Here is a 14,248-nt window from a genome sequence, read left to right as displayed (position 1 = left end):
AGCAGATACAACAACAAAAGCTTTTGAATCGGTTCCAATGGCGTCGTTTTGGAGATTAGGGCACTTCTACTTTCAAGTCAAGGATATGAAGCACTTTTAACAATCACAAAGTGCTTTACAGAAAACAAAGCACACAAAACAGATATTGTGGAAACAAAAGAAACTGGAGCTGGTGGTTTACCCACTGAGCTGAAGGAAATTGAAACCCTAACTCTGGCCGTGTTAGTTTATGCCTTGCTTTAGACAGAACCCCAATGAATGCAGTGCTTCACCTTGACTGTCCTGGGCTGTGGCTGGGCACCTGAGGAGGAAGACTGGCCCGGGGGTTTGGGGAGGGAGGTGGCAGGAGACAGAGAGTCCACCCCGGTCTGCTTCTGGTTCCGGGGGAATGAAGCCGACTGGGAGATCCAGGAGTCTGGAGGGGGAAGAAATAACCTTGTCAGTTTTCATGCGTCCCACATAGTGTTTCACAGCGCCAAAGGTTTGAGTTTAAAGTTTCTAAAACATTCACACTGAATTGTTTTGAACTAACAATTAAATAATAGAAAATAAAAAGCTAAAACTTATACATAAGAAAATAACTGTAAAAGTCAACTTTGTTTTGCTCCATTTTGGTTTTTATTCGTCTCCCCTCCCCCTCAACAGCACTGAGAAATTAACATGTTTTCGTGCTGAGATAAACTGACGCTAGGAGTTAAAAATATTCCACCATTAGAAAAAGAACCAAGACCAGCACTTCCTCAAAGCATCTGTTTAGCGTTGCTAGCTTAAAAAAAAACTTCACACCTGGGTTTAACATGTCTCTCTTATCCGGATTGTGCTGAAATATTACTTTGGTAAATCACATTTACACCTGGCATCAACATGAACCTGCTGTATACACACTGAAATGAAGAAACTCTGCTGTGCACATCTATTTCTCATCTATTTCAAACATCCTTCATCCTTTGACAGTTAAAATCACGTCTCACTTGTTGCCTATGCACTTGTATCCTGACAATGTATTATAAATATCTTAATGTATTTTACAAGTATGTTCATATCTGAGCTGCCTGCCACCAGTTTCATTTGTATGTGCTTCATGGTTGGATGTGTTTATGTAGTTGCTTTACATGGAGTGGACGTTCATTTTGATGTTAATGAGAACTAGTTTGGTTAAATTCAGTGTCTTTGGGGTATTTACACCTGGATGGATGGAGGTGTTTTTGATCCATCAAATCCCCTCAGCCAGGACACATGTCAAAGCTGCACTAGACTTTTATATAAAAATCCATCACTTCAACTTAAATGGAGAACAGGGTTTCTTACACAATGGCTTAAAAAATCTAATCTCTTTGAATTGTCATCAGGTTACAGAGAGATGGCTGGCTCGTTTGATGCACAGACCACCAACTCCTCCACTCCGTTGCTGTGGACCAACTAAACACACACAGAGCCGAGAAGAGAAGCGCAGAGCCACACAGGGTTTAGCATCCTTTGCCATTTACCTCAGCTCAGTTAAGTTAGCCAACTTGTTGTTGTTTTTCTGAATAGATAATCAAAGCCTTGTCCTAGCCTGGTTCCAGACTCCTGAATCTTGTTCCTCCACAGATTTAGTGGAGCAATTCAGAGAGTCTGGCGTTTCCCTCGTCAACGGCTTGTTCTCTCTCAGAGAAACACCAGAGCCAATCAGATGATCGGTGGGACTAAAGTTAGAATCATTTCTCGTTGCCATTACGACAGAATAGATTTGTTGAAAGCACAATATTGTTTTTGCAAAAAAAATTGTTGACAAATCGCCAAGATTCTTGGCGCAGTTGGTAAATGCCTGGCTAACAGTGGAGGCGTGGATGTATTAGAGGCTAACTGGCTGCAGCATCATGTGACTGAAGTAACATCAGAGCGGCCAGATGTGTCCGTCACTAGTGATTGGTTAAGATACGTCAGTCACTAGTGATTGGTTCAGATATGTCGGTCACTAGTGATCGGTTCAGATACGCCAGTCATTGGTCCAGATACATCAGTCACTAGTGATTGGTTCAGGGTTCAGATACGCCAGTCACTAGTGATTGGTTCAGATACGCCAGTCACTAGTTCAGGGTTCAGATACGCCAGTCACTAGTGATTGGTCCAGATATGCCAGTCACTAGTGATTTGTTCAGATACGCCAGTCACTAGTGATTGGTCCAGATATGCCAGTCACTAGTGATTTGTTCAGATATGCCAGTCACTAGTGATTGGTCCAGATATGCCAGTCACTAGTGATTGGTTCAGATATGCCAGTCACTAGTGATTTGTTCAGATACGTCAGTCACTAGTGATTGGTCCAGATATGCCAGTCACTAGTGATTGGTCCAGATATGCCAGTCACTAGTGATTGGTCCAGATATGCCAGTCACTAGTGATTTGTTCAGATACGTCAGTCACTAGTGATTGGTCCAGATATGCCAGTCACTAGTGATTGGTCCAGATATGCCAGTCACTAGTGATTGGTCCAGATATGCCAGTCACTAGTGATTTGTTCAGATACGTCAGTCACTAGTAATTGGCTCAGGGACAATCAGCCAACCCACACAGAAAACAGCTAACAAGGAGGAAATCTTAGACTGAATGATGGATTAGGAACTAAATGGACACTCAGTCTGAATATCAGTTTACCTTTGTCCATGTTCATATAACGGCCCTGCACCACTACAGCCCATCAGGCATTGCCATCAGCTGTCAGCCATTGAAGAAATGCTTCCTTTACAAGCAGTGAAAGATGCACCACTGTACGCGTTGCGTCCACGTTGCGTTTGCAAACAATAAAATCGCTAAGGCTCAATTCTCGATGGCTGATGCACAGGTTCTCCCTCATTGAAATCAAGTTGAATTGATTTTAATTTGTTTTCTGGTGGATCCATTCAAAAGTCAACACGCTCTGTGGAGGAGGGAGAACGTCGTGTTGGCGTAGCACTGATGGCAAGGCGACGCAACGCTGTGGTGGAGCTCTAAAGGCGCTGACAAGGTTCTGCGCAGCCTCGACTTGGAGCCTTGCCGCCGCCGAGCGGCGACAGCGAGACTGTGCATACTCGAACGTAACTCGGCGCGTTGGCTGCGGTACATGTCCAAAACGTTAGCGTGTCGTTTACCAAGAACTTGCAATCATGTCGGTGGGGGGACATTTTATTGTCCCTGCATTTCAAAACTCATTCCGGTGAGCCTGCAGAAGGCTTTGCTAGATGAGGGACAAGCACTGTTAAATGAGGAAATGGCATTTCCTCATTCCTCACAACAAGGAGTTGACGCAGCGGAGTCACATTTTTGAGGAGCTGCACGCCCCCGACGCCGAGCTGCGGCGACAGGACGCCCAGCTGCGGCGACCCCCTCGGCGCAGTCAGCCAGCGCCGGCGATTTCGCTCAAGCATAATTTGCGCTTTACAAGCACCGATGAATCCATTACCAGTTCTGCTGTGCGTCCCCGTCTCTCCGTTCTGCACCGGCTGGCCGGTGGAGCCAGAGCCCCGGCCGGGGTTGAAGGAGGTGGTGGGTCGACTGTTGGGACTCAGGCTGAACGCACCACTGATCTGCAGCCCGTTCTCCCCCGTGGAGCCCTCGCCTGCCTGCACACACACGTTAGATCACATTAGTTTTGTTTGCACAGGGATGAAACCAAAGTAAGGATGAGCATTGGGTCATTTCAATATTTGAGGACAACACATTACATTTTGAACGAGTACTGAAAAAAAAAATCTAACGCAAGAATAAAGCTCAACAGTCGCGTGATGTTCCATGACGTCTCCCGGTCCGGAAGATAATTCCCCATTCACTTTCTCCATTTAGAAAAATCCTTATATAAGGAGTTTTAAGCTTGGAACCAAGCCAACCAGAGGCGTACTTAATCGTGAGTGACCATAAAACATTTCGCAAAAACAAAAAATAAAAGCGGAGAAAGAGACGTCACGGAACGTCATGTGATGAGCTCTAATATGGTTAACAACCAAGCGAAAATACGGGTAGGGGTCTGTGTCCGACTGGAAACACACAAGCCTCAACCAAAGTTTGGCTAACACTAAACGCTAACTTTTGTAGGTGTAAGAATATTACAGGGTTCCCACACATTTTCATGGATAAAATGTCAAAACATTTCCATGACTTTTCAAGGATCGAGAGAATTTCCATATCATGTGAGGCAGTGACTGAATTAATACCAGAAATTATTACTACACTGGACAAATAGGACACCTGTTTATATTGGATTTACGTCCACAGCTACAGAAAACAAATTTGCTGGTATGTTATATACATATTGTTATATATATATTATGTGGAAGATTACTGCAACGATTAATGTCATTACACACAACAAGATTCCATGACATTCAAAGATTTTACTAATCCCATGACTTTTCCAGGCCTGGAAAATTAGATTTAGACTTTGCCAGGTTTTCCATGACCGTGGGAAACCTGATTTTCCTATCTAATTATAGAGCAGGGGTAATCTGCTGTGTAGGGTCTAGGGCTGGGTATTGCTTACAACCTCACGATACAATATGTACCATGATACAGAGGCTACGATAAGATATGTACCATGATACAGAGGCCACGATACGATATGTACCATGATACAGAGGCCACGATACGATACGTATCATGACAGAGGCCACGATACGATACGTATCATGACAGAGGCCACGATACGATATGTATCATGACACAGAGGCCACGATACGATATGTATCATGATACAGAGGCCACGATACGATATGTATCATGATACAGAGGCCACGATACGATATGTATCATGACACAGAGGCCACGATACGATATGTATCATGATACAGAGGCCACGATACGATATGTATCATGATACAGAGGCCACGATACGATATGTATCATGATACAGAGGCCACGATACGATATGTATCATGACACAGAGGCCACGATACGATATGTATCATGATACAGAGGCCACGATACGATATGTATCATGACAGAGGCCACGATACGATATGTATCATGACAGAGGCCACGATACGATATGTATCATGACAGAGGCCACGATACGATACGTATCATGACACAGAGGCCACGATACGATATGTATCATGACAGAGGCCACGATACGATACGTATCATGACACAGAGGCCACGATACGATACGTATCATGACACAGAGGCCACGATACGATATGTATCATGACACAGAGGCCACGATACGATATGTATCATGATACAGAGGCCACGATACGATACGTATCTCCATATGTATACTGTCCTGATATAAGGACAGTGCAATATTTTTCCATACTTTTGTGCCATTTCCAAATTTAGACCTAAGACCTGGAAATTACTAAATTATTCTTCCATACATTTCCAGATGATTATTTTTTGTTGTTTTTCCAGCTGCTAAATGAACATAAGGAAAACACTGTAAAGGACTATCTGATGTGGCGACTCTCACCGCCATGACGGCCGTGGCCCCGCCCTGCAGCGACGTCACTGAGGTAATCATTAAGCTCATGTCCGCCTGGTCCTCCATCATGATTGGCTGGCACGTCGCTGTGGAGACGGAGCTTCCTTTCTGGCCATTGGACCCTAACGTGGTGACACTGGCAATCCTGATCTCTGAATCTGGCTCCGTGCTGCTGAATGGCGAATGGGAGGAAACTGCAGCTGGAGAGGAAGCATCTTTGTGTTCAGAGTCCTCCTCGTCATCAATGACGATGGGCTCTGCGGTTGCGGTCACAGTTTTAGGGGCTACTGCCACCATGAGGGAGCCAGTGGACTCGGAAGGCATCGTTGCCGTGGACTCGGAGGCCAAGTCAGCCGCCGGCTCGGAGCAGTCTGTGCCGTCTTGGGACGGGGTTGTGGCGGCGGGCTGAGGGGACTCCTCCCCCACCAGAACCACGTCGTCATCGTCGTCGTCGTCCTCCTCCTCCGCTCCCTCCTCTGGAACTGCCTCCTCTGGGGAGGGCGTGGCCTGCGACCGGGGTGAAGAAGCTACATCCATGGGCTCCACTGCCTCCTCTGGGGAGGGCGTGGCCTTCGACTGGGGGGAGGCAGCAGCATCCACCGGCTCCCCTGCCTCCTCTGGGGGGGGCGTGGTCTGTGACCAGGGGGAGGGAGTGGCCGCCTCACCTTGCAGCCGGGGGGAGGTAGCGGCCTCCTCTGGGGGGGGCGTGGTCTGCGACCGGGGGGAGGGGGGGGCCTCCTCTGGGGGGGGCGTGGTCTGCGGCTGGGGGGAGGGAGTGGCCTCCTCACACTGCGGCCGGGGGGAGGTAGCGGCCCCCTCTGCGGGGGCCGTGGTCTGCGACCGGGGGGAGGGAGGGGCCTCCTCTGGGGGGGGTGTGGTCTGCGGCTGGGGGGAGGGAGCGGCCTCCTCTGCGGGGGCCGTGGTTTGCGGCTGTGGGGAGGGAGCAGCCTCTTCTGGGGGGGCCGTGGTCTGCGACCGGGGGGAGGGAGGGGCCTCCTCTGGGGGGGGCGTGGTCTGCGGCTGGGGGGAGGGAGCGGCCTCCTCTGAGGGGGGCGTGGTTTGCGGCTGTGGGGAGGGAGCAGCCTCCTCTGGGGTGGGCGTGGTTTGCGGCTGGGGGGAGGTAGCGGCCACCTCTGGGGGGGGCGTGGTCTGTGGCCGGGGGGACACGGGGTCCACCTGCTCCCCCGCCTCCTCTTCTACGGCAGGCCTGGGTTCTGACTCCCCGTCCATCGCTACAGCAACCACCTGGCAACACAAACAAAAGGTAGAGACAATTAGGTGTAGGCAGCGAGCAGAAGGAGCACCGATGAGTGGCTTCATGACGTTTGACAGCTCTGCAGGTAGCGCGGCTCCCCGGGGACGCGCTCCCCCTCCACACCTCCTCTTTCCCCCTCCACACCCCTCTCCCCCTCCACACCTCCTCTCTCCCCCTCCACACCTCCTCTCTCCTGCTGGGGATTCATTACCATGCTCACCGCTCCCACCTTCCCTGCCTCTTCCTCATCAGTGGCTGCATTACACAATTTTTTAAAAAAATCTCATTTTCCACCTTGCATGTCCCAGATCTGAGCCTTCCACTGCAGAGGAGACCCGCTATACACCTATAGCATGTATACACCTACAACATGTATACACAGTGTATAGCATGTATACTCGCATACACGCGTTGGTTTTATTGGATGATACGCTCATGGTTGGAGCCAAAATGGATGCCGTGGCATTGCAGTGACCTGGCAACCTCTGTCGGCTGTGTCACATTGCTAAGGGCCATTTAGGTGCATTATCCAAACTTTCCCCATTCAAGGTGACTGATGTGGTGAACATACAAATGCTGCCTAAAAAGGAGCAGGTGGAGACAGGTGAGAGGATGAATATAGAGCCGGGTGTTAGAAAGGGGACAGGAGGAAGAGGAAGACGCCCCGTGCTCAACCGGGGGGGGGACTCGTCAAATCTGAGTCACACAGGCTCCAGACGTGTAGATGAGGCATAGAGAGCAGACAGAGAATGAAGAACATTTCTAATAGGGCTTTCACACCGGCAGGGCTCCGTGCTGTTTCCGGCTCCCGAACCCAAATTTGAACCGGCCGGCGCGTTCAGACGGAAAAAACAATTGGTTCGGAACCTGAAAAGTTGGTTCTCAGCGGAACCAAAAAACAGTCGGTTTTTCCTTGCGAACCGTGACATCATCAGTGGACGTGTCTTATTCTAAGCTGTGAAAACAAGCAGGAAGGAGAAGAAGGCAGCGACAACATAGAGAAAAATAATTTGCAGTGGTCTCCTGAGGAAACCAAATGTTTAGTGGTGATTTGGGCATCTACCGAATTTCAAGAAAAGCTAGAAAGCAGTACAAGAAGAAAGAGTAAGTTGTATGTCGAACTTGCGGAAAAGACGGCCAAGGCTGGGTTCACTCGAACGCCAGACCAAATAATTAATACACTTAAAAAACTGAAGGAGGACTACCGAATAATGTCCTCCCACTTTGGTTCCGCTTAAACTGGTGTGAACACGGGCTGGTTCGCCAGAAAGCACCAAGGTTCTTCTGAGACTCCAGAACGGAGCCAGAGCCAGAACCAGAACCGTGTCTGTCTGAAAGCGGCCTGAGTGTTCATGTCTGCTGTGTATTGAGGCAGATTGGTGGTAGAGTGCTCGACACTCTTGATAAGTGGTGTTAGGTTCATTTGACTGTTAAAGGGATACGCCAACATTTTGGGAGATTGGCCTATTTGCCATATTGCTGACAGTAAATGGAGAATGTGGCTGCCTTTATCGTCACTGTGAGTGTCCTACAAACAGCCCTCACTGCTACTTAGCTGAGCGCTACAATGGTAGTGAACGGTACAGCTGCTTATCCCCGTTCAGTCGCCCAAAATACACATTGCAACAGCGCCAGAAACACTCACATGTACATGTTGACTCGTGTACTCACCACGCGATGGAATAATAATCCAAACAAAGTTATGTGAAACGGTCTTTTTCATAGTAAATCCACACGCCGAGAACAAACAAAGAGTAACTGAACTAACAGAGTATAACCAAAGTTACTTCCTCATTTGCCATGAGGTGCGCATGTGCGAATCTCCCAAAATGTTGGCGTATCCCTATTAAGACAGAAGCCAAGTAACATTAACCTTCAATGATAAAGAATAATTTTCTCGACCACAGAGTGGTCACGCTACGTGCGCTCGATTCCTAGGCTTCCTAGCCGCTGCGTGGCCTCGCCCGCCCTGCAGCTGGCATACGCATTATAGATATGCTCCCGTTAGGGACGGGAGCATATCTATCTCTATATATATATATATATATAATATATATATAGGCCTATATATATATATATATATATATAGGCCTATATATATATTAGGGCTGCACGATATGAGGAAAAGCTGCGATGTGCGATAACACTGTTCAATATTGCGATGACGATATGACCTGCGATAAATAAATAAATGCTATAAACAAAAATATTAATGGGTAGGGGTGCTCCGATCCGGGTAAGCCCCGATCCGATTCCGATTCCTGGGGTCACGATCCGATTCCAGAATCGATTCTCGATTCCAACGATTCTCGATTCCAGAATCTAGAATCGATTCTCAATTATGTAGTTTTATATTGCAATAACACACAAAGGTAAATCTAAGACAAAAAATGACAAATGTATTAATGCTGAACTTCAAATTCAACTTCCGAAGTATTACAGTGAGGGCCTAAATTCATTTTGCAATATGAGTGTGTTAATTTAAGCATACGTATCAGTAAGTGGCACGGGATTCTCAAAGCCTGTGTTGAGGGTCATACGAACAAAAAATGCACTCTTGAAGCTAAAAAAAATCCAAAACCAACAAGTTAATTATTTACATTTTTACTGTTAATGTAGAACAGTAATTTCTTACACATGAGATTACTTTTAGCCTTTTAGTCAAAACGATTATTGAAAGATATTCCATATTCCAGACTGAAATGTTATAACAGAAGTGGAGTATTGGCCAGAATGACATGAACATTTGGACACTTATTCAGCGGGTATCTTGCATGTTGCGTTCAGGTGCACTGTAAAAAAAAAAAAAATATTGCGATAACACGTGACTTTTGCGATGTGTTCATCGCGCATTTTCATATCGCGATGACGATGAAAATACGATTAATCGTGCAGCCCTAATATATATATATATATATATAGGCCTATATATATATATATATATATATACTTTCCTCCCTCTCGCTCTACCCCCCCCCCCCCAGGTCACTCCACCAACAGCTTCTCTCTTGTTGCCACTGGCAACCGGTGAAGCTACACCTTGGTTGCCGTAGTGACGATAAACCCCGCCACCACAGGGACTCGCTCTCCGTGTTCTACATCTGGGTGCTGTTGAGTTGGCGAACGCAGGAGTGAAACGGCTGAAACATCTCCCGGCCTCATTCAGAATAAATGACTGCTTACCACCACATACAGTGCTATAAGGAAAATGCTACATCCTCACCCACGACCACACGTCTTCTCAAATGTGGAGTTACAAACGATCTGGATACTAGGTCAAAAAAAATTCGGGTTGATGATATGATGCACCATCAAGAGCTAATATCAAAACTGTTTAGGAGCGTCTGCGCCGTCCAAATAAATGATGTTTGTTTAGCCGTTGCTCTCAAACTGTTTGTGCTCCTTTTTATGTTGCATGGGCATGGTAGTGAGAAGGTGGTAAGCCACACATTGCATCACTACTAACAACGTAACTTAACTACACTAACAACTGCACCAGATACACACATGCGACACACACTGCGCACACGATGATCCGTGATGCCAATCGTTTTAAAAGAGCAGTGAAGGGATGGCTCATGGCTGATGAGCTGCTAACAGCCAAGCATTGTATAACTGTCTTCGTTGTTTGTGGTTTCTGTCCGTGATGTGTGTTGTTGATGTGCTGTTTTAGTCTGTCTTGGATGGCACGTGCTGGGCCGACCACTGTTTTTTACAAACGAGGACCATGCAAACAAGTCATGCACTTTATTGTGTTTTATTCCTCTACAATTTTAATACCTGTGTGTTTATTTGTATTTTGAACAACGGTCTTAAATAAATGAATTCATTAGCTGGTGTGTTCGTCAGCCTGAATGCAGCTGGAAGGCCTCAGTGTTGTGACAGAGCCTGGCCTACAGGGGCCTACAGGGTCAACGTCTCGGATCTACGGCAGCCATTTTGGCTCTGGCAGCGGTGTAGGGTGCACCCAGCAAAACATCACCGCACTACAGCAATATCTTGGAGGAAACGGGTAGCATTCAGGTTTCCTACAAAATTTCATATTCCAAAACTCCACTTGTTCCACACCTTAACTTCTTGACTGGATTTGAAGATGTTGCTTGGTTTTCAATGCAGTGGATGGATGCTCATTTGTTGTTTTTTTTACAGGCGGCAGCAGCAGGCATGAACGCTGCTGAAGTGTCCTTGAGCAAGACACTGAAGACCCAGCAAGGGGCTTCAGTCAATTATGAACCAAAACTAGCCATAGGACGAAAAAGAATGTGTCAGTGTCACTGATGAGAAGTACAAATCCTGTACAGGACGGAGGTGCTCACAAAGCGACACCTCGCTTTCCCTTCCTGATTGACTGACTCACCCACCCGAAAACGCCTCCTTATGCCCACGGCCCCGCGAGCGGGCGCCAAGGTAAAAAGACTCCACTACAATTACCGAAATGTGTAAGTCAAACTAGGAATATGCCTTTTGAGGCTGGTACCAATATTTTCCCACCCATTTCGGCCGATACCAATATTGTGCAAGAATCTTGATAAATGGACTGCATTTATATAGCGCTTTTATCCAAAGCGCTTTACAATGGGCCTACATTCACCCATTCACACAACGAAAGGTGGCCAGCTGCCACGCAGGGTGCTGGCACAGCCATTAATTTGGGGTTCAGTGTCTTGCCCAAGGACACTTCGACATGCGGACTGGAGGAGCCGGGGATCGAACCACAGACCTTCTGGTTAGTGGACGACGCGCTCTACCCCCTGAGCCACAGCCACCTCTTAGTTTATAATCTTTTCCGACTTGAGGATCTTAATATAATCAAGTCGGGTTTTTATACATTTCATTCTGTTGTTAATTTGACAGTAACTTGTATTAAGTGTCAAACTCCTAGAAAAAGCAACCAAACAATTATCGGCAGTAAAACCCATAGCGATATTGCAATGCTTTTTAAAGCCAATATCAGCCGGGACAGATGGTCTGCTGATACATCGGTGCATCCCAACCTCAAACATCATTCAGTTGATTAAAATGTAATCAACTCCAAATGATCAGTGACAGAAGAAGTATTTTAAATTATTTTAAGCTGTATTCATAATGGAGGGCATTAGCCAGAGTGCATCAGTTTCTTTCTACCTTCGGTTAACCGCTTAAAAGTAGTTGATATTTTTCATGCAATAGAGAACTACATGTTTGACATATTTTGCATGCAGACATTTTGTATGCTAGTCCTTTTGTCCAATTAAATAACCTAATGATTGCAGATTATTTCATACAAGCAATGGATTAAGCAAATTAATAGAGGAATAACCTAGAATTCACATGTCAATGCTTGTGTAATTCCTCAAAGTACAGCGCTTTAGTCTAGTAGTAGTAGTAGTAGTAGTAACCCAGTTACTGAGTAAAAATACTCAGTTACACTCCACAGCTTCAAACAGAGAGAGGCTACTGCACAACAGCGGTGTAAGTGTGCAGGTTGAAGTTCTACTGTAAAATAGTTCACTAAAGCTGGGAGGTGGACCAGCTTCTGCATAGTGACCATGTGACAGGAAACACAATCCAAAATGGGGTGACGTTCGAGATCAATGAGCTGTTCCTGACTGTTCAGAAACATTCTAGGATTTCACTCTTTTCCCAGGGCAGTTACTTTGCAACGTAACCAAAGCCAGGCCTGTACATTCGGTAAAATAATAATAATCCAACAACCTTCTATTTAGAGACGATGTGTGTTGCTGGATAGAGGGTTGAGTGGGTTCATTTGTATCAAAATATTGAGGGAGGATTCAAGGTACCCCGCCAGTGTGCAACACTTTCCCAAAGGTAAGCAGAGTTGCAAAGAAAGTGGTGCATCAGTTGTTGTTTTTTTGCCTAGAATTATAGCCACAAAGGGAATTTGTGCAAAGAAAGTCACTGGTGCTCTGAGGGGAAAAAATAGACTGGTCTAGACTCAGTTCAGACTGCAATGCAGAGCTATGAGCCAGCCTGCACGCATGCGGATGAGAAGGAAGGGGGGTCCAATCCAGTCCAGCAAATTAGCTTTTGCATGCTCCCAGCACCAGGTGGAGGTGGGCTGCTGCTGGGGACACTGGCTTCATGCGGGACAAGCAGCTAGCCTAGACCAAGCCCAGCCACATCTTCATCATCATCCCCACCACCACCACCATCATCATCATCTAGGTGCTGCTCTACCTTTCCAGCACATCAATTTGCTCATGAAGCCAAATCGACATCATTTCCCAGCAAGTCACAAGGTGGGCACATGCACCAATCTGCGCATCAAACTGCGCATTAATCATAGCCTCAACGTAGACAACATGCGGCTAATAACATATTAACATCAAATGCGTGTAATTCATATTATATAAGGCTTATGTCACTGGTAAGTGATGCGCAAGGCGCAGCCACCAGGTCATCCGCTAAACCAGCTGATGTGCTGAAATAATATGGTCCAGTCCCCGGTTACCTGGCAGCGGATGGAAACTATATGTTGCCCAGCCTCTCCACACAGCTGCCGGGCCGGCTTCCCTCTGTCTGCTAGCGTCTCAGCACACATGGAAAACCTGCCGACCACGTTTTGGGGGCCACTGAACCCCCCCTGGCCGTGCCCTTGATTATAAAACCGGGTAGAAGCTCCGCTCCATGGCGTGGACTACAGCTCCACCATCCGGTCCAGGCTACCACTGCCACCCAACCTGATCCGAGCAGTCCCTCTCTCTCGCTCTCTCCTTTAATGTGAATATACAGCAAACTTGGCTATGCAGGTCAAAAACTTTCCTCTGATTCGGAACAGCTCCGGTTCACAACTAGCACCACCTGCGCTGCTCAGCCCCCAGGCCAGAAGGGGGCTAGGCTGGCTTTTGGACAGCCAACTTTGGAACCAGAAACGTGGTTCAGGCCAGGGTGTTCCGTTCCGCTCCCACCCGGCCGTCCTTCCTGGCTGACGCACACAGCCATTGGATTAGCGTCGGATCGAGGGGAGGAGAGCGGACACAGACTGCGCCATTGTTTTTAAATACTAGAAAAATAGCATAAATTATTCGCATCAAAATCAGGGAATGTGCTAGTAACCACGAAATGATGCGCAGGGCAAGCAGTCGAGTCTCAAAAACAAATCCCCAGCGGCTGGCGAAATGTTTTACTTCACTACCAACCCCCATTTATCCAGTTTCAAATTGGTATGCATTTTTCTAGTCTCACACATGCCACTGGCACCCAAACCAACCCGGAATCCGAATAAAAAGGCTGTTTTTTATGATACCTGTGACGCTGGGGTTTTAATTGGAAAGTTACCCTGCACAGAGGCCACCCTGGTGCAATCAGTGGCAAATATACGTGGCTACCGCAGGGGGCGCCCTCGCGTTACATATCACATGAACTGCCTTCATTTGTCATCATGCGGTGGTAAACAAGGCTAAAAGAAAATGGCATATTGTGTTTACATGAGCTAGCCGGGCTGCTATCACGACCCAAAGCGGGATTTGAACCCTGTATTTCCACAACGAGCTAAGATTTGCCCCCCCTCCTCCTCTCCTCCCTCCCTCCCTCCTCCCCCAAAGGAAAACAGCACTGCC

The 14,248-nt window shown here is 47.1% G+C and overlaps 1 protein-coding gene across 1 annotated transcript in view; it reads right to left on the bottom strand.

Annotated features, from left to right (window-relative positions):
- The window catches only part of zmym2 (zinc finger, MYM-type 2), a 51,279-nt gene extending 45,727 nt beyond the window's left edge, over window positions 1-5,552 (bottom strand). Inside the window, exons 1-3 of the mRNA XM_083638641.1 lie at window positions 5,423-5,552; window positions 3,422-3,581; window positions 273-415 (exon numbers count right to left, since the gene is read on the bottom strand). Of these exons, the coding sequence (XP_083494767.1) occupies window positions 273-415; window positions 3,422-3,581; window positions 5,423-5,503 (384 nt within the window). The 5' untranslated portion in view covers window positions 5,504-5,552. The remainder of the gene's footprint in view (window positions 1-272; window positions 416-3,421; window positions 3,582-5,422) is intronic.
- Between the last annotated feature and the right edge of the window lie 8,696 nt (window positions 5,553-14,248).

Source organism: Poromitra crassiceps (genome assembly GCF_964638095.1).
Source record: "Poromitra crassiceps genome assembly, chromosome: 6".
Classification (NCBI taxonomy): domain Eukaryota; kingdom Metazoa; phylum Chordata; class Actinopteri; order Beryciformes; family Melamphaidae; genus Poromitra; species Poromitra crassiceps.
This window is presented reverse-complemented; position numbering and strand designations above follow the sequence as displayed.